This window comes from Vulpes vulpes, chromosome 14 (assembly GCF_048418805.1).
Source record: "Vulpes vulpes isolate BD-2025 chromosome 14, VulVul3, whole genome shotgun sequence".
In the NCBI taxonomy this organism is placed as follows: domain Eukaryota; kingdom Metazoa; phylum Chordata; class Mammalia; order Carnivora; family Canidae; genus Vulpes; species Vulpes vulpes.
In genome coordinates this window covers 122,310,442-122,332,172 of record NC_132793.1, presented here as the reverse complement: position 1 = coordinate 122,332,172, position 21,731 = coordinate 122,310,442, and the positions used below count along the sequence as shown (strand labels likewise).

General features: G+C 43.9%; 1 protein-coding gene across 12 annotated transcripts in view; it reads left to right on the top strand.

Annotated features, from left to right (window-relative positions):
* The window catches only part of TBC1D1 (TBC1 domain family member 1), a 239,216-nt gene that overhangs the window by 111,860 nt on the left and 105,625 nt on the right, over positions 1 to 21,731 (top strand). For all 12 annotated transcript variants that reach the window (XR_011997210.1, XM_072737884.1, XM_072737885.1 and 9 more), the window contains 5 exons: positions 4,941 to 5,462; positions 7,407 to 7,496; positions 11,040 to 11,144; positions 11,866 to 11,998; positions 17,815 to 17,906. Coding sequence is in view for 11 of the 12 variants with exons in the window: in XM_072737884.1 (XP_072593985.1) it covers positions 4,941 to 5,462; positions 7,407 to 7,496; positions 11,040 to 11,144; positions 11,866 to 11,998; positions 17,815 to 17,906 (942 nt within the window). In the remaining variant the exon portion in view is untranslated. The remainder of the gene's footprint in view (positions 1 to 4,940; positions 5,463 to 7,406; positions 7,497 to 11,039; positions 11,145 to 11,865; positions 11,999 to 17,814; positions 17,907 to 21,731) is intronic.

Sequence of the window (21,731 nt, the reverse complement as noted above, 5' to 3'; positions counted from 1 at the left end):
GCACATGTAGGTCCACATGTGTTGTATCTGGATGGTGTCGAACGGGTGTTTTATTCTCTTCCGATAATTTAAGTAGGGAGTGCTAGTAAGAGGATGTCTCTATAAGTGTTTTGTATAAAATCTAAGGCATGTAAGATAGAGGAAATACTTGGATTAATTTAGTTTTCTTCCCCTACGTTTACCTCGTTTCTGGCCAGCAAATGTAGGAACCACTCATTACCAGCAAAAATGAAACGCAGGTCTGTTCTTTCTGGAAAATAATTATACAGGATAATTTTCTCTTTGAAGTGCCTGTTTTAACTTTCTGCAGTGATTGAACATTTCGTCCAAGGGACAAAAGCACAGTGCAGCCTGCTGTATTTTTGCAGTTTGGAAATGTTTTAATGTTAAATAACAGGAAAAAAATCATAGAATTTTAAATACAAATCTGGGCTTCTTCATTTGATATTTATTTGTTAGTAGTTGGCAGCAAAACAAAAGTATAAATGTAAAGTAAAACAACTTTTCATTCTAAATACTGTTTTAGAAACTCTTTCCTCAGTCCCTGTGAGTAAAATTACACTTGCAGTATGTTTGTAATCCTTTAAAAATCCCTAAATCCTTAGCAAAAAAGTTGACCCAAATGTTTAAATGAGGACTTTATTTACAGAAATGAATGTTTCTAGTTCTTTTACACTAAAGATCATTCTAAATATCATTTTTTCTCGTGACTTATAAAAACAATATTCACTTAAGCCTGCTGCAGAAACAACATGCATATATACTGTGCTTTTTTAGTACCTGAATTCAAAAGAAAGTTATTTTGATTGTGGAATAGTGCAGATTTACTTTAAAAAGGAACTTTAGTATAAACTCAAATAGGTTGACAGAAGAGCAGTTTAATAAATTTTATGTCTAAACTGGGCTCTTTTTATTACTGGTGATTAATTTTAATTGACATTTTTGTTGTTGTTGTTGTTGTTGTGATTCCCAAAGTAAAAGGAAATAAAATCACAAACCCCTGTTGAATTTATCCCAGTATAATTCTTTTCAGGTTCTTGTTTTTGTTGTAGTTAGCTTTGATTCGCTCTATCTGCTTATCTGTGATCAGAAGTGACGTAGATATTATTGCTGCGACTACACTAAAAAAAGAGTTTGTTAAAAGTACCCAGATTGTATCAGTGGAAATAAACTCCATGGGCCTCAGTGTATTTGCCCTAAAAGGGTCAATGTGTTTGCGGTAAACGTTGTAACTTGAAGTTTATGTTCTCATAGACTAGTTTTTACCTTGAGACACTTTTCAGTTCAGTTTGCTTATTTTAGGGGTTAGTATTGGCATCACCCCTTGATTTAATTTTATATGTCTCTGTAAACTGCCAACTCCAGCAGCTGCTGATTCTCAACGGCCCCTCTGCCTGGGTTGACATCTCCAATGTCATCCTTGACCACATCCCATCCTCCCCCTCTGCCTTCGATCCCTCGGTTTCTTCTCGTCTGAAACACTGGTGTGGCCTATGGTCCCGTCCTTGCCTTCTTCCTTCACTTTCCCTTGTTCTGTTCCCAGGTGTCAGCCCCTTCTTGGACGTCCCAGTCTCCATGTCCTGTCTTGGACTCCAGGCCCATTTGCCCAGCTTCCCACTAGATGCCTTTACTTTCACATCTTCCTGGTCTACTCAACACGAACAAACGCCAAACTGCTCATTTGTGTGTCCTCAGAACTGTGTTCCCTGCTCATGCAGCCTAAGGCAGACTCTGCACGTCACGCGTGCTGGCTTCTGTACCCTCAAGCTCCTCCATCCACATAGCCGCCAGATCTTGTATATTCTGTCTTCTAGAAGCTTTTATTCAGCCTTTCTCTCGGCTCCCATCCTGGTTCAGGCTCGCCCAGGCCCCATCTCAGGACTGTAAACGTTTAGCTTCCCTTGGGGCCCTGCTTCCTGCCAGGGCAGGGTCGCCTGGCTTCCGTGATGTGCTTTTGGATCCCTACCTCCTGGCATTTCTTGGTACCTAGAAAAACCTTTGGAAATAACATGAAATAAATGACTCAGTCCCCTCATCTGACAAGTAACCTCATAGGTGAGTCCAGGGCAGAGTTAAAAAAATGGAGAATTCAGGATTTCATCAAAGGTGGATCTTATGCCTTCTTTTCTCGAGAAACAGTGCTCCAGGTCTGTTCTGGTAAAGGGAACTAAACTATCAGTACAGATTTTCAAACTTACACACAGGTGGGGCCCATTTTCTATGGGAAAAGTCGCCTGTGTTACTTACGGTAATCCCCAAACATTAAATTTTCAACTGTTCACCATTTGTTGCTGAAATGATGCTTGGCAATGTGCTGTCAAGTGTTCCGAGATGGTTTGTGTTCTTGTCAGAATGAATCCCAATGATTCTTTTTTTAATTTTTCAAAATTTTTTAAAATTTTTAAATAGATTTTATTTATTTGACAGAACATGAGCAAGGGGAGTGGCAGGCAGAGGGAGAGGGAGAAGCAGGCTCCCCACTGAGCAGGGAGCCCGATGCGGGGCTCGAACCCAGGACCCTGGGATCATGACCTGAGCAGAAGGCAAGCACTCAACCAACTGAGCCCCCCAGGCGCCCCCAATGATTCTTTTTAACCCCCGTCGTCTCCTTTCTGCCCATGTTAACAACTCATCGGACAAGGAGAGGGAGCTCACAAAGCTTGTGATTAGTGTGTAGGAAGGATGGGCTGTTGGAACAGCCTGCGCAGCTTCAGCCCTGGCCGAGGTTGTGGTTGCTCCTCAGCCTCTTCTGACCTGGGGAGCAGGGGAGCAGTCGGGTTCTTCACTTTGTGTCTTACTCGTGTCTGTGCCATTTGCTGTCGAGTCACCATCGATTCACATGACTTCATACATTTCCACTGCCCTGGGATCATGTAGTGAAAGCCACCGTTACCTCAGATGCAAGGGAAGACCCAGCATGGAGAAATGACACTTACTTGAACAAGCCTCAGAAGCCTGTATGAGCCAGTGTAAGACTTTTCTGTTGAGAGAGTTTAGTAATGGGGAAGATTCATGGGAGTCCTGATTAAAAAAAAAAAAAAAAAAATTAAAAAAAAAAAAAAGCTAGAGTTTTAAATACAAATCAGGGCTTCTTCAGATTCATTTAAAATTTATTTAAAATAGGGCAGCCCGGGTGGCTCAGCGGTTTAGCGCCGCCTTCAGCCCAGGCTGTGATCCTGGAAACCCGGGATCGAGTCCCGCATCCGGCTCCCTGCTCAGTGGGGAGCCTGCTTCTCCCTCTGCCTGTGTCTCTGCCTCTCTCTCTCTCTCTCCTCTCTGTGTATTCTCATGAATAAATAAATAAAATCTTTAAAAAAAAGAGAAAATTCTTTACTTCACAGAAATAACTTTTACCTCAAAGTCTTTACGAGCTTTTTTTTTTTTTTTTTTTCAAAGAGAAACTGAGGCGGTTCTTGCCCACATCCTACAGTGACTTGTTGGCAATGGTGTGAATGGAACCTAGGCTCCCTCCCTCTTCTCTCTGTCCTGATTTCTTTTATATTAACCACTTTCAGGTCTCCATGTGTTGTGTAATTTGGCAGGAGGGGAGTGTGTGGCAGCACAAGCATATAGTGTAAGTGCATGCATGTGTTAATTTTGGCTTATTTCCTATCGTTAAGCTTGTATGCTTCAGGAATCAATTTTAAAAATATAGGATATACCTAAATATAGTTTAACTCTTTGCTTCATATATATATCCTGGAAGGATATATCCTTATGGCAGAGATAGTGTCTTTACGACATGTTTGATACGAAATCACAGAGAGAAAAATCTTTTGAATCGTTGGGTCTTGGAGAATAGAGGCATACATTTCAAATCTGCCACCACGTCCCTTTCCTGGACGTGTAGATCTTTGACCTGAATTCCTAATGGGTTTTTTGTTGTTCTTTCCTCTATAATGTTGTTAGAAGACACTGAGCCTGTGGGTATTGGGCCTTAAATGGAATTTTCTTACATAGAAAAAAAAAAAAAAAAGGAAAAAAAGTTGCTTTGGGTGTTAGGTCCTAACAAAAACTGGTGCTTCCTTATGAAGATTGAATCTGTGCCGTCTTGTTTCAGTGTTGTGGCTGCACATCATCTAAGGGACCACACAGACACTGTGGTCACAGACCCATCTTCATGCGTGCTGCTGCCGCCTTGAAGGCTCCCGTCGGAAGCTCCTGATGAGAGGGTGTAGCCGTAGGGACCATGAAAGCACACGAGACCCTTTGGTTCATTCTCTTGATCACGGCTCTGCGTCGAACCGAAGGCTTCAGAGTGTGTGTGGGAGGACGCCCCAGGGTGTTGCCGTGATAATGATACTGTCTTGGCTGCTCACTCCTCGGTTAAAGCTCCCAGCCCTGCAGTCAGAGCTGGTCGACTATTAGGAAATAGAGAACCGGGTAATAAATTGCCAGTTGTCCTTGCAGAAAAAATAATGATGTGATTGGAAGAAATGTCGTATACGGTAACTTCAGTCTTTGCTTGTCATCCTCATCCCCCCCATCTATTGTGGAAGATTCTCCAAGACCTACTGTTGTGAAGTCTAGAAAAACCGCGTGATGTTTTGGTGGGCCACAGGGAGACAGACCTCTGGGAGGTGACAGCAGTGTGGAGAGGACCGTGGTCAGGGCAGTGGCACTACCCGGGGTTGGTGCCCAGGCTCGTCACTGACCCTTGTGTGGTGTCGCAAGCACGTGCAGCCTCCGGCGCGGGCCTCGGGCGCATTAGGGGTGCCCAATAAGTATCGTTCCTCGGCTCCTCCCTGCGAAAGTGTGTGTTTGTTTCCCTGGGGAGGCATTGGCACCCCCAGATGGCCCCGGGGTCCCGCCTGGGTCCCTTGGGGCATGCGGCCGAGCGGTCGGGAGAGCGCTGCGCGGGCTGCCTGCATCCAGTGCCGGGGTCCAGTGCGGGGGTGCCAGCCGCTGCGCGCCCAGTAACGCTCTCCCCTTCTCCGCAGGTGCCTGAGATCATCAGCTCCATCCGACAGGCCGGCAAGATTGCCCGCCAGGAGGAGCTCCACTGCCCGTCCGAGTTCGATGACACGTTCGCCAAGAAGTTTGAGGTGCTCTTCTGCGGCCGGGTGACGGTGGCTCACAAGAAGGCGCCCCCGGCCCTGATCGACGAGTGCATCGAGAAGTTCAACCACGTGAGCTGCAGCAGGAAGGCCGAGTGTGCCCTGGTGGCCCAGGATCCGGAGGCCCCCCCGGGGCCCGCGGGAGGCCGCTCCTTGGCCGCTAAGGTCCGGGGTGTGCTCCAGCCCGTGGGGAACGGGGAGCAGGCCCGGAGGCCCATGCGCAAGTCCTTCTCCCAGCCCGGCCTGCGCTCGCTGGCCTTTAAGAAGGAATTGCACGATGGCAGCCTTCGAAGCAGTAGCTTTTTCAGCTCCTTTGAGGAAAGCGACATCGAGAACCACCTCGTTGGCGGACACAATATCGTGCAGCCGACAGATATTGAGGACAATCGAACTATGCTCTTCACGGTAAAATATCCGCAAGCCCCGGGCTCACCCCCAGGCTGAGATGTGCGTTCAAAGAGCAATCTGCTTTCTCGAACAAGGATTCTTAGTAAATTGCTTTTGGATTTATGGTTGAATCTGTGTATTTTTATAGTGACTGATCCTTTTCTCAGGATAAATTCCTTACTTTAGTCCTAGGACTTTAAAATCATAGTTGGAAACCTGAAGAGAATCTATCCTATATCCTTGTTTTTAGCTCTCCCCTCCCCTCTCCCCTTAGTATTGTAAAAGAGGCCCCCAAAAGGATTTTTTTAAATGTGTGTTAAGTTCAAGTACTATATTTCAACAAAATCTTTTAGTTAGAAAATACTCCATTTGTACTATTTCTATTAAGTCGTAAAACATCCTTTGTTAATCAGGATAATTGGATTTTGGGATAAGATGTCATTTGAAATTTGTACCCAAACTGAAATAATACTTCAGCCAATTGTTTACTCCCTTTTTTTCCCTCTAAGAACTTTGGTAAATTAATAGCGAAGTGCCAGAAAATGAATGGACAGGGAAGCTGTGTGTGGCACGTGGGTGGGGTTCCTGGGTTCTGCTCTTCTGGATGGGCTTGCCCTCCTTGGGAGTCCCCTGGATCTGAGCTGCTGGGACCCAGGGCCCTCCCAGCAGGGAGCCGGCCTTCTGTGATATGGGGAACTGATTGTTCTTCGGCCCCCTTCTAGAATGTCATGATCGGTATCCTAGAGAGAGCAAAATTACCATGAATGTAATGTTCTCGTGCCTGACTCCAGGCAGTGAGATGGCTGGTGAGTAAGAGGGGTGTTACTTAGGTTAAGATGTTGTTGGATGTAAGCAGGTTTGAGACGAAGATGATGTGTCAGTGGGTAAATAGGGCTGTTTTCTTCCTCTCTTCGTCATTGACCTACTGTACTATAAAGAGCTCTGTGTCGGCACTCAGGCTTGCGCTTTAGTCTCTGATCTGTATTTAAAAAGAAAAAACTCTTGGTGCCATCGTGAAAGCTGCTCCACGCATGTATGTCCAAATACTTAGTGTGTGACTGCTGTGTACAGGGTACCCCTTGCAGCATGCTAGAAATAACAGCAGTGAACAAGACAGGCATGTCTCGGCCCACGTGGAATTTAGATTCCAGTAAGAGGGACTGAGTGTACAAGTAATTGTCTCATTACACTTGTGGTCAGTGCCACAAGGGAGAAGTAGAAGATGCTGTGAACCATCTGGGGGGATTCTGGGAAGGCTTCTTGGAGGAAGTGATTTTCACGGAGCAGAGAGGTTCAGTGTGGCCAACTAGATATTTTTCTAGTTGGAGTATCCTGGGTTCAGGGAGCAGCAGGTGAGAAGGCCCTGAGGGAAGGGATGGGCTGTTGCAACATAGTCCTCTGCTATAATGGAGTTTAATATGCTGACCCAAGGCTATAAGGCAGTGTTAAGTTATGCTAAAGCTCTAACTTTAAGAAGTCAAGTGAGTAGTATTTGACGCCGAACACATAGTTGCCTAACACATAGTTGAGTACTCAACAAATGGCAGGTTATTTTAACAATAATTAAAAAAAACTTTTCAGTAAAATGGTTAATAGTGTTTTAGAAGTTTCAGAAGGGCAGCTTTAATTTTCTGGAAGCTTTACATTCAAAGAAACCTCACTTCCTTATAAAGGGGAGATGTGGCATCTGCGGTTTCATTGCTAACTTTTGGATCTTTGCTTCTTTGATCTCAAAGACGACTGACTGCTGTCTTATGTAGGTGAATGTACTAGCAGGTGTCCTGTGCTACCTGAAAGGGTCAACAGAAAACCTCTAGAGGTGATTCTCCACAGTGGAATAGTCAGAATTTTATAGGAGCTTGCCCCTTTTATTTTATATTTACACGGGTCACAAAATGAGAATGTTTGTATAAGTTTGAATTCGGCTTTCATGAAAAATAGTTTCTTTTTTTGTCTTTTAAGATTGGCCAGTCTGAAGTTTACCTCATCAGCCCTGACACCAAAAAAATAGCATTGGAGAAAAATTTTAAGGAGATATCCTTTTGCTCTCAGGTAAATGGAGATGGGTTATTGGCTCATTTGCATTTGAATTTTTAATGAATTCTTCTATCTGTCATTCAGTGCTAAAAGGTCTCAAGATGCATGCCTTCTAGCTACACTTGATTTACTATCTTGCATTTTTCCTTTGATTTGGTATAGTAAGGCAAAATACACAAAAAATTTTGAAATTAAGAAATTCGCTGTTAGCAACCATAATCTACTGGAGAACATAGATCTACCTTTCTCTTTTTCAATTATTGGTGGTAAAGTTCTGTAGTCACAAATTCCAGATGTATACGTGTGTGTCTGTGTGCCTGTGTGCCTGTCTTATATATACATTCATACATACACAAATATTTTTAAATAGATTCTCATTTTTACTTTATAAAAATTCTTATTTTCTTTTTGGATAAGAGTCATTATTTCTTCTTCCTTAAAATAGTGATTATCTTTAAGGATGTTTTCTTCAGAATACAGTGTCTGCCTCTGTTTCTTGATAATCTCCCAAGGTACGTTTCGTAGAGAGATTTTGGAAAATCCGTTACAATGAGCTATGTCAATTGTACTCATGGTCTTCCTAGCAAATAGTAGTTTACTTAAAGTTATTGTTTGGCTATATTTTAAAACACTGGCTTATTTCCTTGCTTCCATTTTCTCATAATTAGTAAGATAAAATGAAAATCTCATTGTTGATTTATAACATGATCTACATTAAAAAAAAATCCCTTTTGAATCCTTTTCCCAAAATGTGAAAGAATGTTCCTTTTTATAGTTGAATAGGGAACCACTTACAAAATAAATTTTTCCAAATCCTGTTCCCCAGAGAACTAACGTCTAGCATGTACTTATCTTGCTGTGGGAGAACATGGATTGAGATGCCAGGATATGTCCGTGATTGCCCGTTTACTGGAAAATGTTCAGCCTGAAAGTGAAATTATCCGCAAAACTTAGTCTCGATTTGCTGCTATTTCTATGGAAATGTTAATGTTTAAGGTTTGCTCCCTCATGTAACAGTTTTATTATTTCCTAAACCGTGCAGCTTACAAGCATACATGATGACTCAGATTTCTAGTTATTAGCACTTGTGTCTCTGCATGCTGGTGCTTTCTGGAGACACTCAGTATTAATATTTATGGGCTATGTCTTATTTGTATCAAGGTGCCTCTTAGTTGATACTTTTCTTCCCTTTTTTTAAAAAAATATTTTATTTATTTATTCATAAGAGACACAGAGAGGCAGAGACGTGGGCAGAGGGAGAAGCAGGCTCCCTGCGGGGAGCCCAGTGTGGGACTCGATCCCAGGACCAGAGATCATCACAACTTGAGCTGAAGGCAGGCGCTCAACAACCACTGAGTCATCCAGGCTCCCCTTAGCTGATACTTTCAAAACAAGTTTACATATTTATTCAAAAGAGCTCATAGGAAACTATGGTGTATGGCCTTGGCCTTCATATCTTACATTTAAAAACTTCCCTGCACTTTATGTGTATAGTTCTTGACTTATTCTTCATACCAGTGTACTTCAGTACTTACCTGTTTGTTCTTGTAGGAGTACAAATATGTTTGAAATCTTTTTGTACTTAACCTGTTTGTTCTCGCAGGAGTACAAGTATATTTTAAATCTTTTTTTTTTTTAACCTGTGTGTCTGTGAGTGTTTGCATGTGTGTGAGTATGTGTGTGTATAGTTGTAGTTCATTAATCTTTTGTCTACTTTTGATTTTCAGTGTAGTTTTTTTATTCTTTAGTACTTCAGAAAAGTTCTCATTTTTCTCTGTCCACTTTTCTACACTTCCTTTTAGTACTAAAATGACCATTAAAAACATTAGTTGTTCTTGTATTATGGGAGTAATAAGAATAATATTTTAGTAGAACGTTGTTAATCTTCATATTTGAGAGATGTTTGTAGATATTTAAAATATCTGAGGAAATTGTGTGGAACCACAAAAGACCACAAATAGCCAAAGCGATCTTGAGAACAACAAAACTGCAGTTATTGGAATCCAAGATTGCAATATATACTACAGAGTTGTAGTATTCAAAACAGTATGGTACACACATAGATTAGTGAAACAATATAGAAAGCCCAGAAATAAACCCATCACTGTATGGCCAGTTACTCTATGACAAAGGGGCCAAGAGCGTACAGTGGGGAAAAGACCGTATCGCTTCAACAGTGCTGCTGGGAAAACTGTGGACAGCTACATGCAAAAGAATGACATTGGACCACTTGTTTACATTGTACACAGATATAAACTCAAAATGGATTAAAGATCTAAATATGAGAGACATGAAACTGTAAAACTCCTCAAAGAAAACACAGTAATCTCTTTGACATTGGCTCAGGTAGAATTTTCCAGATATCTCCTCAGGCAAGGGAAACAAAAGTAAAAATAAACTATTGGATTAAAACAAAATAAAAGGCTTTTGCACGGAGAAGGAAACCAACAAAAAAGAAAAGGTGGCTTAATGGGAATGGGAAAAGATATTTGCAAATGATATATCCCATGAGGGGCTAGTATCCAAAATTATGTAAAGAACTTACACAACTCAACACCAAAAAGGCAGATAATCTAATTAAAAAATGGGCAGAGGACCTGAAAAGACATTTTTCCAAAGAAGCTATATAGATGGCTAACAGACACATGAAAAGATGCTCAACATCACTTACCTTACCAGGGAAATACAAATCAAAATCACAGTGAGGGGTCCCTGGCAAGGATGTGTAGAGAAAGGAACCCTTGGTACACTGCTGGTGGGAACACAAACTGGTACAGCCCCTGTGGAGAACAGTATGGAGGTTCCTCAAAACATTAAAAATAGAACTACCATATGGTCTAGTAATTCCACCACTGGGTATTTACCCAAAGAAAACAGAAACACTAATTCAAAAAGATCTGTGCATCCCTGTTTTTATTGCAGCTTTATTTACAATAGCTAAGATGTGGAAGCAATCCAGGCATCCGTAAATGAATGGCTCAAGAAGATGTGTGTCTATATACACAATGGAGTATTACTCAGCTGTAAAAAAGGATGGAGATCTTGCTATTTGTGACCACGTGGATGGACCTAAGGGGCATTATGCTAAATGAAATAAGTTCAAGGAAGACGGATACTGCATGATTTCACTCATGTGTGGAATCTAAAAAACAAAAATGAAGAAGCAGAGACCGACCCAAATATACAGAGAACAAACTGACGATTGCCAGAGGGGACAGGAGTGGGAGGTGCAGGCTTCCAGGTGTGGGATGCGTAAGTCACAGGGACGAAAGGCTACAGCACAGAAACTACAGTCGATGGTATCACAGTAGCATCGTATGGGGACAGATGGGAGCTACACTTGGGGGGAGCACAGGATAACATATAGTCTTGTCAGATCACTGTGTTGTACACCTGAAACTCCTGCAACCTGGGTATCAGCTGTGCTTCAAAAAAATCTGGGAAGTGACTTTAAAGTGTTTGAGAAGACCACGCTGTGTAAGTCTTGTTGCCATCTGGCGCTTGTGCCTCTTTGGGATATAGCTCAATGTTCCTTCCTGTCTCTCCCACCTTCAACAGGGTATTAGACATGTGGACCACTTTGGGTTCATCTGCCGAGAGTCTTCAGGGGGTGGAGGCTTTCATTTCGTCTGTTACGTGTTTCAGTGCACAAATGAAGCTCTGGTAAGTGAGACTAAGCAGTCCTTTTTTTTTTTTTTTTTTTTTTAAGATTTTATTTATTTATTCATGAGAGAGAGAGAGAGGCAGAGACACAGGCAGAGGGAGAAGCAGGTGCCATGCAGGGAGCCCAACGTGGGACTTGATCCCATGTCTCCAGGATCAGGCCCTTGGCTGAAGGTGGCGCTAAACCGCTGAGCCACCCGGGCTGCCCCCAGACTAAGCAGTTCTTACCTGGAAAACTAATTTACGTGCAATTTCAGCCTCACTAATTTTCCTTTCCTTGGCAAACCATACATAGAACTTCATCGACGTGTGGCTATTTGGCTGTAGTTATCAGTCATGACTGTTTAGTAACTAGGTAGTGCACATGCAAGACTTGTTTATGTGTCTTCAATTTTCATTGTTTTTGAGGAACCTGCTCCATTCCACCTCTATGGCTTAGCATGAAAAAAATGTCATTTTGAACGTTTGAGCCGGAGGAGTTGGCTTTTTCATCAGTGTTGAATTTGTGTTTTTAATTCTTACCTTCTGTCCTTTACGAGCTTTGAGCATCTAGGTAGTGTTTCTCAGATTGCAATCCTAGCAGTTATTACGGTGATTATTATCTGTCAGCAGGTGATTAATAGTCCCCCTCCCCCCCAAACCTCAAAATCCTAAAAGTCTTTGCAGAGTCCTGAAATCTCCGGGCTTTTGGCTGGCTACCGTGTGTCTTCTCTCCCATCAGGTTGATGAAATTATGATGACCCTGAAGCAGGCTTTCACCGTGGCTGCGGTGCAGCAGACGGCTAAGGCACCTGCCCAGCTGTGCGAGGGCTGCCCCCTACAGGGCCTGCATAAGCTCTGCGAGCGGATAGAAGGTGAGTAGGGGCCCCCTTCCAGGCTTAGCACTGCGGGAGTTAAAGGGCTCGGAGGTAAAGGGCCCGGAAAAACCTCAGGCTGTCTGCCTTCCTTGAAAGCTTCTGCCAAACAGAAGCTCCCGTTAGTTACAGGGATCACTGGTGAACTTTCAGCACGCGGGGCGGGGCGGGGTGTGGGGTGTCTTCTGTATGTTGCCGAGCTGTTGTGCTAGGCGCTCAGGATGTGAAGATAAACATCCATGTCCCCATAGACCATCACCCCTCCAGGGGTCTTGGTGGAGAGAAATAGAAGCTACAAATCCAGCCGCCTAGCATTTATCCAGGTTGTGAATACAAATCCAGGTCAGCCCCCTTTGCTGCCTTGAAGAGATCTGGTAAGGTAAGGCCACAGAATCTCCACCAGCTTTTCAGTTACACGGTTGTTGGTAACCCCTGCCAGAACCAGGTTCATGGAGCTGAAGGTGGCACCGACGGGTTGTGTCTGAGTCATGGGGAAGGAGTAAGAGGGAAAAAGTGTCGACTGTAGTTTCTGGACACGTGGTGTAGGGAAAAATTTGTGGCAAGTGTTATCATTTGCAGCTAGTACTGAGTCCTGAAGATGAGCCAGGCACTGTGCTCTGCTGTCTTTAACGTGTGGGAGGAGAGGGGATTGTTTATTTGTACACTTTAAGGATAATAAGTCAAAGACTTGTGAAGTCTAAGGGTAAACTAGTGTGAGTCCAGGAGTCTGCCCGTGTAGGAAAGCCCTCCCTGTTACCTGTTCCCAAAGCTGCCCCCTGCCCCCTGCCCCCCCAGGAGAAGGCTGTGCTGGGGGAAGAGCCCGCTGACCTGGCTTTGCACAGTTGGGGAGGTTTGAGCGAATCCAGAGCCACAGGGGCCCAGTGGATGAGAAGGAAAAGGAAGAGACCCCTCCTGAATGAGGGTGAGAACTTTCCTCAGGTGGGAAGACAGATGCTCCGTTTCTGGGCCTGCAGTGGAGGCGGGGCAAGGGGAAGAGAATCAGGGTAAACCCGTTACAGTGATCCTCCAAGGGAACCCAGCATTGAAGGGGTTCATGCCCCCTCTCACTTCGGTTTTTCATTTTTTTCCATTTATAGGAGGATTTTAAAAACTGTGTGTGATTATGAGGGGAGTCACAGGATTGAAGCAACCCATGTTACTGTTAAAACAACAAAAAAAACCCAGATTTGATCATTTCCCATGACTCTAGAATACTTCTAATAAGTTCAACTTGGGTAGCAAAAAAACCCCTATACTATTTAGATTTCATCTCCCTTTTTTCGTAATTGTGGTAAAAGTACACATCATATAAAATTGCCCATGAAATTGAAGTCCATTCATGTTGTTTTGAGGCCATCACCGCCATCCATCTCTGGAGCTTTTTAATCTTTCCGAATGGAAACTCATTAAACCCTAACTCCCCAGCCCCCCTGCCCTGGCTCCTGGCAACCACCATTCTACTTCTGTCCCTGCTCGTGTGAGGGGCTGCAGGTACCTCATCTAAGTGGAGTCGTGCAGTTTTTGTTCTTTTGTGACCGGCTTATTTAGCATGACCTCTAGGTTCATTCATGTTGTAGCATCCGTTTTGTTCTGTTTTAAGGCTGACTGGCATCCTATTGTGTGTTCATATCGCATTTATCTAGTCATCTACCCATAGACATTTGAATTGTTTCTACCTTTTGGCTGTTGCGAATGATGTTGGTGTGAAGTTGGTGTATAATACCTGTTCATGTTCCTGCTTTCAGTTCTTTTGGGAATATACCCAGAAGTGAATTGCTGGATCATATGGTAATTATGTGTTTAATTTTTTGAGGGACTGCCATTATGTTTTCCACAGTGGCTACACCATTATAGATTCCCATTAGCAGTGCACAAGGGTTCCTGTTTCTCTACATCCTTGCCAACATGTGTTACTTTCTTTCTTAATTTTTCTTCTTCTTCTTTCTTCTTTCTTCTTCTTCTCTCTTTCTTATAACCATCCTAATGGGTGTGCAGTGATATCTGATTTCCCTTTTTAAATGAGCTAAATTGACAATTATCATCTTAAGTTTCAAAAGTTCATTTGCTGGCATTATAGTGCTCTTTAAAATGAACCAAAGTGATTAATATTTTCAGCTCTGCTTCCCTAGTTGTTACTATTTGCTGACATTATACAAAATATAGCTGGGAAGGAGAAAAGTTGAGCTTTACCTAGAGATCTCATCGGAAAGGATCACTAACCCTTCTGTTAGTGGTTGTCAAGTTAAGGGAAACGATGACAGAAATGTCCCCTAAGAGCTTATTAAGAAGCCAAACAACAATGTTGGCCTTGAAGATAAAGCAGACTGTGATCTGCAGGGACTGGAAGGATTCCAGAGTTCTACTTGATAAATCTTCTGTGGTCTGGCTTAGCTTTCAGAAAGTTAGAGCTGAGAAGTTCAGTCAAGGAAGGGATTTTGCTGCTGTAGTATTGGAATTATTATTTAATACATCTTTTTACCCGATAAAACCCAAGCAAAGCAGAAAGCTCTGCTAATGTAAAAACAATCTTGATGGAACAGTTAGAAGGCTGGTGTACTGCTGTCCTGAGGAGAAGCATTTCTTAAGTACAGAGGGCACACAGTACAGGCATCCTTAGTTGGGGAAATGCTAGTTTTACGAATACTTTGAGGCCTTGGCTTTTTGCTATAATGCATTCCTAGTAAGTAGAATGAAGCAGTTTATTTTTTTAAAGATTTATTTATTCATGAGAGACACGGAGAGAGGGAGAGAGAGAGAGAGAGAGAATGGCAGAGACACAGGCAGAGGGAGAAGCAAGCTCCGTGTAGGGAGCCCGATGTGGGACTTGATCCCGGGTCTCCAGGATCACGCCCTGGGCCGAAGGTGGCGCTAAACTACTGAGCCACCCGGGCTGCCCAGAATGAAGCAACTTATTAAAGCCTATGGTGTATTCCCATAAGAGTTGCTTTAATAGGAAGTGAGACTCTGGCCAGGAACTCCATACACTGGGGAGAGGACCAGTGACATGGCCATAGAAAGAAAGACGTAAAGACTGTTTTCTTAAGTCAACTGATATAGTCAGCTTGTGCTCCAGGATTTATATAAAAGGATATATACACTGTCCCCACCGATCACCTTGGATGCGCCACTCACAACATGTAAGAGGTGCAGCTGTGTTCAGGGCTGGATTGGAACTCTGAACAACTCCTAGTAGTGCTTAGTTAGCATTTTGATTATTTTATTTCTTTTAAAGATTTTTATTTTTATTTTTTTAATTCATGAGAGACACAGAGAGAGGGGCAGAGACACAGGCAGAGGGAGAAGCAGGCTCCATGCAGGGAGCCCAATGTGGGACTTGATCCCAGGACCCCAGGATCATGAGCTGAGCCAAAGGCAGATGTTCAACCCCTGAGCCACCCAGGCGTCCCGGCATTTTGCTTATTTTAAAGTTGAGCAGAGCATTTGGGGAATTACTAGAATGAATTGTATGTTCACTAAAAAGGAGAAAAAGTTGACCTGAGTCTCTGGCAAAGCAAAGCCGTTTGTCAGCCCTCCCTTAAATAAGAGCCTTTTCTGCTCCAGCTGTGTGAAGGTGGCCTCTGTAACAGCTGGGCTGGAGGGATTAGGGTTTTGGAATGCCCTTGACTGTGGTTACCTCTTTCTCTTCCTTGCGTCCCTTTCTCCCTGTAAGCCTTTGGTTCAGCATCACATGTGGAGGTGGGGGTGCCACCTTCTTGCTGTAGAAACCGGCCAGGAGTGGCTGATGTGTTGAGAAGCCATGTGGAAGGCTCACTGTAACCTGGACAGGAGAGCCAGGCACAGGGGCATTGGGCAGGGGGGGGTCAGATACCTCACCCCCCAGCTTGAGGTGGGGCAGGAGGGACCTGATGAGCTGAGGCATCCTGAGGGCAGGGATAAAACTTGTCAAAGAATCTCTTCAGGCCCCCTGAATATGAAGAAGAGTCTGTACTGTGGCCTGATTGTCAGAAGGGTATAGTTTATTGTGTAATTTGCCTGTTATACAATTAGTCTGTTGTATAATTGGTTGAAATTTTCTTAGAGCTCGGGGGTTCTCTCCACACGTGAGTGTCTCATCAAAGAATTACCCAGATGTCCAAAATAGGATGCTGATTACATTGTGTAGGAGACCCGTGGAGAGGGCTCTTGGTTAATGATGATAGTGTATTTTACTCGCAAATTTAAACACTATTTTGACTCACCATTTAAGTAGTTAGTGCAGTAAAACCATCTCTCTGTTTCCCTGGCTTCCAGCTTGCTGGAAGAGTACCTGAACACCTCCCCCCCACCCCCTGTGGGTCAGGCGACTTGACTCTGGGCTGAGGGAGGCAGTGGAGAGTTTAAGGGTTGTCTGTGGAGGTAAATGGACATGTCTGTCCCTTACTTAGTCAACGGCCTGGGACAAAATACTTGACTTTGCCTGTGCCTCTTCATTTATACACTGGGATTCCTAAACATGTTGCCCACTTCAGGGATTATTTTGCAGATTGAGACGATGCACATAGCATTGAGCGTAGCACCATAGCAATCACTTAAGAAGTATTGGCTTTATTTTTATAGGATCTTCTTGGCAAAACATAAGTGGGGGAGCAGGGGTGGTTTGCTGCTGGGAGGAAGGATGTCTTGGAAGCTGAGAAGGCCCCTGCAGTTTGAGGGACAACAGCTTCCACCAGAGATGTGAGCAGGATGGGGGCTCTGCATCCAGCCGGGGTGGCAGCTCCGGGGCAGGCTTGGCTACTGATTGGCCTCCTGACTTGACTAGTCACCTGCCTGGTTTCTCTAGACCTCAGCAGAAACCTCCGTAACACACAGGCTTGATTTCCAAGTCCCGGGTCCAGACTTCAGAGGTGTCCCCTCTCCGCCATCCTTAGCCGTGTAGATGCACTCACACTGTTCTCCGGAGCAGAGCCTTGGCCGAGCACCTGCCCAGTGGCTCAGCCTTGGGAGGAGGGGCAGGGAGTTGCAGCAGGTGGGTGAGGTGAGGGCTGCCCTTGGAATAAAAGTCCTCAGCCGCAGTTTTCCCACGGTAGTTAGGTCAGCAGATCCTTTCGTTCTCAATCTTCTCAGCATGTGCAACATTTATCTCGGGCACCAGGAAAAGGCAAAACAGGATCTAAGCTGTATTTGCGTGGGGAAAGAACTTTCCAGAGTTATCAGATTCTCATTGGCACGAAGATTGTGAATTTATAACTTTTCCTTGCAATCCTCTGTAATGGTCATTAGATGGGCTTCTGACTGTTAATAGGCAAGGGGTGATAAAACGAACATTGTTAGGCACACGAATCCGTTTTATGTGAAGGAGCCTCCCATGGAAGAGAAACATGTTTCAAATTGAGCAGTAGTTGTCAAGTATATATATATAAATACTCAAGAGAATCTGTTTTCTGAGGTCAGTGTTCTGACTGTGCGAGGTGTTTTAACACGGAGTGGTGGAGAAAAAAGCAATTCGGCATCGTGCAGACCCCAGGTGGAGTCCCACGTGCTGGTCTTTGGAGAGCACATCAGCTTTCTGGGTCCCCGGTTTCCTTAACTGTAAAATGGGGATAACTGAATCCCCTTCACTGATTGTTCTGAGTGTTAAATGAGGCAGGCCCAGGGTTTTGAAAACCGTGCCCAGCACACAAGGACTCAACTAAAAAATGTCAGTTGTCATCATTGCCATCATGAACATTATCACTGAGAAGAACGTCCGTAAACATTGGAAGCCTGAGGGAGGTGGGTAAGGATGTAAGAAGCATGGGGACGGAGGTTTTACTCTGCTCTGTGACTTCTCCATGGAGTGTTCTCATGTCTCTCTCTCTCTCTCTCTTTTTTGATAGGAATGAATTCTTCCAAAACCAAACTAGAACTCCAGAAGCACCTGACGACATTAACCAATCAGGAGCAAGCAACTATTTTTGAGGAGGTTCAGGTAAAGTACTGGTCTCTGATTTGTAGACTGCAGGCAGAGGTGAGCAGCTTACCTCTCACCTCTCCTGAGATAGAGGTATGTATGAAAGATAGCACACGACAGCTGTCACGGCTCTGAGTTCTTCTTGGTTTATGCTTAAAAGCCCCAGGGTAGGGGCCGGGTCAGATGGCAGGCTCACACCAGGTGAACACGACCAACCTAGAATAGGACTCCCCCCACCCTTTTTTTTTTAAAGATTTTTATTTTTTCATGAGAGACACAGAGAGAGACAGAAACACAGGCAGAGAGAGAAGCAGGCTCCATGCAGGGAGCCTGACGTGGGACTCGATCCCAGGATCCCAGGATCGCACCCTGGGCTGAAGGCAGATGCTCAACCGCTTAGCCACCCAGGTGTCCCTAGGACTCCCCCTTTTAAAAACTAGTTTGGGGGACGCCTGGGTGGCTCAGTGGTTGAGCAGCTGCCTTCGGCCCAGGGCATGATCCTGGGGTCCTCGGATCGAGTCCCACATCGGGCTCCCTGCGGGGAGCCTGCCTCTCCCTCTGCCTGTGTCTCTGCCTCTCTCTGTGTGTCTCTCATGAATAAATAAATAAAATCTTCAAAACAAAACAAAACAAAACCCAAAACACTAGTTTGGAATGAGAGAAAGGAAATTGCAGAGTGGAAAGATCCCTCAGCCCAGGAGACTGAAGGCGTGGATTTTGGTCCCCAAGCACTGCTCTGCTCCACAGGAGGCATCTTCCAGCCCCTTCCTGCCCGGGGTTGCAGCCCCGAAGTGTGGGGGGGGGTGGGCAGAGACCGAATTTTGTACGTGAACTTGGTCAGTAATCTGGTCAGTAATTGTTCCTGCCTTCTTCCTCAGTGTTGGAAGTGAGTTGGGATGATGTTATCTACGTAGAACCATCTGTCAAGCCTAAGTGTAAAAACAAAATTGCAAAACTGAGGCCAGGCTCGTCGGTTTTCTGTGTTAAACCTGGAAATTGGCTCTTGCACGTAGATGCGGCGTATCTGGGGGAAACCATGCTGCGTGTGCTGGCATGCCCGTAGTGTGCTCATTAGGAATCCTTAATGAGTTCATCACAAATTTCACATCTGCTTTAGCTGTGGGGCATTTTCTGTGGTTTCCTGGCACTTCTGTAGGGAGGAAAGCACATCAGGACAAAGAATACGTATCTTTTTGGGGGTGGGGGGAGAGCAGCAGGGGTCCTTCGGAGGAGGCACGAACCAAGAAGAACCAAGAAGGCCGGCAGCCCTGGATCGCAAGTTCTCTCTGCCTCCTCACTCGGTGCAGGGTCTGTTTTCTGGCAGGACTGACACATGTTCAGAGAAAAAGCACAGGAAGGTTTTTTAAAATTTCGTAAGTAGCTTAGAATGTAACCTTCACAATTTCCAGTTGCCTTTAAATTTTCCTGTTTTCTTCTGAATTGACTTGAGACAGGCTACTGTGTGTTTTCTTAAAGGATCTTTAGAGTTCTGAGTGCACAGTAGTCAGAAGAACTTAGTGTGATTTGTACTTGGGATTCATAAATGGGCAGGTAGTTTGTGTTAACGCATTTACAGTGGAGGCTGGGGCCTTTGCATGTGATGCCGGTCTGCTTGCTGATCTTGTGCTATCAAGCCACTTTGGGGAATGTCTTTGCAGCAAGCTTAGGAGATGCACATCTTTCCTCTCCTAATGTGAGTTTTATTTTTTATTTAGATAGCACGGTGTAGCCATCTCAAAACTGTGTGATAAATCAGCATAGGTATTAAAGTGTTCTTCAGCAATGAGAAACTCCTAATGGATGTGATCCTGAGATTCTCTTTGATCCATGTAACTTTTTAGACATCCGTCCAATACATTATGGAAAAGAGACTTTAGAGAAAAGTGACACGAATTTTTTTTTTTTTTTAATGCATGCAGTTAATACCTTGGGGCCTCTATGTGTTGTTCTAGAAGGCTCTGTTAGTCAATTGTCTTAAAGACTAAAAGGAAATGACACTGGTTGTGAAAAGCCAGCTCTTACTTTATCCTCCATCATCGTAAGTGCGGCTCTTCCTTGGATACAAATTTGACATGGAGCTCTTCTAATGGCTTGAGGGTTTTGCTGTATTATTTTCAATGACCATTCCTGGTTCTATAAAGCATTTTATAAACCCAGTTCTTTCTAGGTAGCACTGCCTGCTAATGCGTTTGAAAATCATACCTTTCAAAAAGAGCATGAAGAAAAAGGTGGCTTAGGTAAATAGAAAAGAAATAGAAAAGGTAAATAGAAAGGTTAATCACGTTCCTTTGTACAGTTTTTCTGGAGGATAATTTATTTCTGAAGAACTCTCCACTGGCAGATCTTCATAAGACAAATTAATGGTACATGATTACTTCGTTGTTAAAGCATACATAATCAGTGTTTTTGTAAATAAATGCTTAATACAGAGGAAAAAAGTGCAGAGCACAGAGGACTTGAAGAACAGAAATCCGTGATAGCCGTGGAAATGTTGCAGGAGGCTGACACCACTGCACGTGAGCTGACTTTGAGCACGCTGAGACAACTTGGTGCCAGAGAAACATGTGGTCCTATGAACCCTTTTGTGAGAGGGCTCGTGACACTTCAGAGCCATTCTTTAATTTATGACCTTATGAAACGCCTGATTTTCAAGCATATCCAACTGTGCAGCTGTGTAGGTGGCGCACAGGGTCCTGCTCTCTTCCCAGGCCGCGGTGCCGCTTTCCCAGGTCACTTGGGTCCCCCTCAGTGCTTTCAAGTCGAAGTAGGACTAGTAAAGAAAATGTCTCAAAAGTCCAATTCTCTTCTTCTGAACGAGTGTTATTTCAGGGAATGGCTGAATTCATATGGAGGAGATAAATCAAGTACATTCGTACTCAGTAGGTGTCAATAATGGATTAAAGAAGATGATTTTTCACAGGATTTTAAAGATTAATAGAGGAGCTTTTCCCCCTCCACTTTGTAAGAATATCAACTCCAGTGGATTTTCCATGGCTTTAAAATTATTTCGTATATGATTTTTAAAATATTTTATTTATTTATTCATGAGAGAGAGAGAGAGGCAGAGACACAGGCAGAGGGAGAAGCAGGCAGGGAGCCCGACATGGGACTCGATCCGGGGTCTCCAGGATCATGGCCTGGGCTGAAGGCGGTGCTAAACCGCTGAGCCACCCAGGCTGCCCCGTATATGATTTGTTTATGACTTTTGAAAGATGTCAGAAAATAGCGTCCAAGTGAGCATTGCCATTTTAAGTAGTATCCTCAGAAGACCATAGACTCTCAGCATTCTGGTATTCATCAGTGTTTGAAATTCAGTTTTCAGTCACCTTTGCAACCGATTCTTAAGCCTTCTCAAAGAAATAAGGTCAAGAAGCATGTAGCAGAGTTGGCTTTGTTACTCTTAACAAGCAATCAATTGTATTTGTTTAAATGAAATAGAACAGTAGAAAAGCACACAAATCAGTGGTGTGTGTATTTCAGTGAATTTTTAAAGATGAATACACCTGAGCAGCCAGCCAGCCAGCCAGCACGAAGATTAAGAGGTAGTGCATTTCTAGCTCCTCAAAATCACCCCCCAAACCCGGCTCTGTATTGACCCAAGGGACCCCCACCCCTGCCTCCTGACTCTGACATTGCAGATGGATTTTTTTAAATTTTTTTTATTTTTATTTATTTTTTTTTATTTTATTTATTTTTTTTAAATTTTTTTTATTTTTAAAGATTTATTTATTTATTCATGATAGACAGAGAGGCAGAAACACAGGCAGAGGGAGAAGCAGGCTCCATGCAGGGAGCCTGACGTGGGACTTGATCCCGGGACTCCAGGATCGCGCCCTGGGCCAA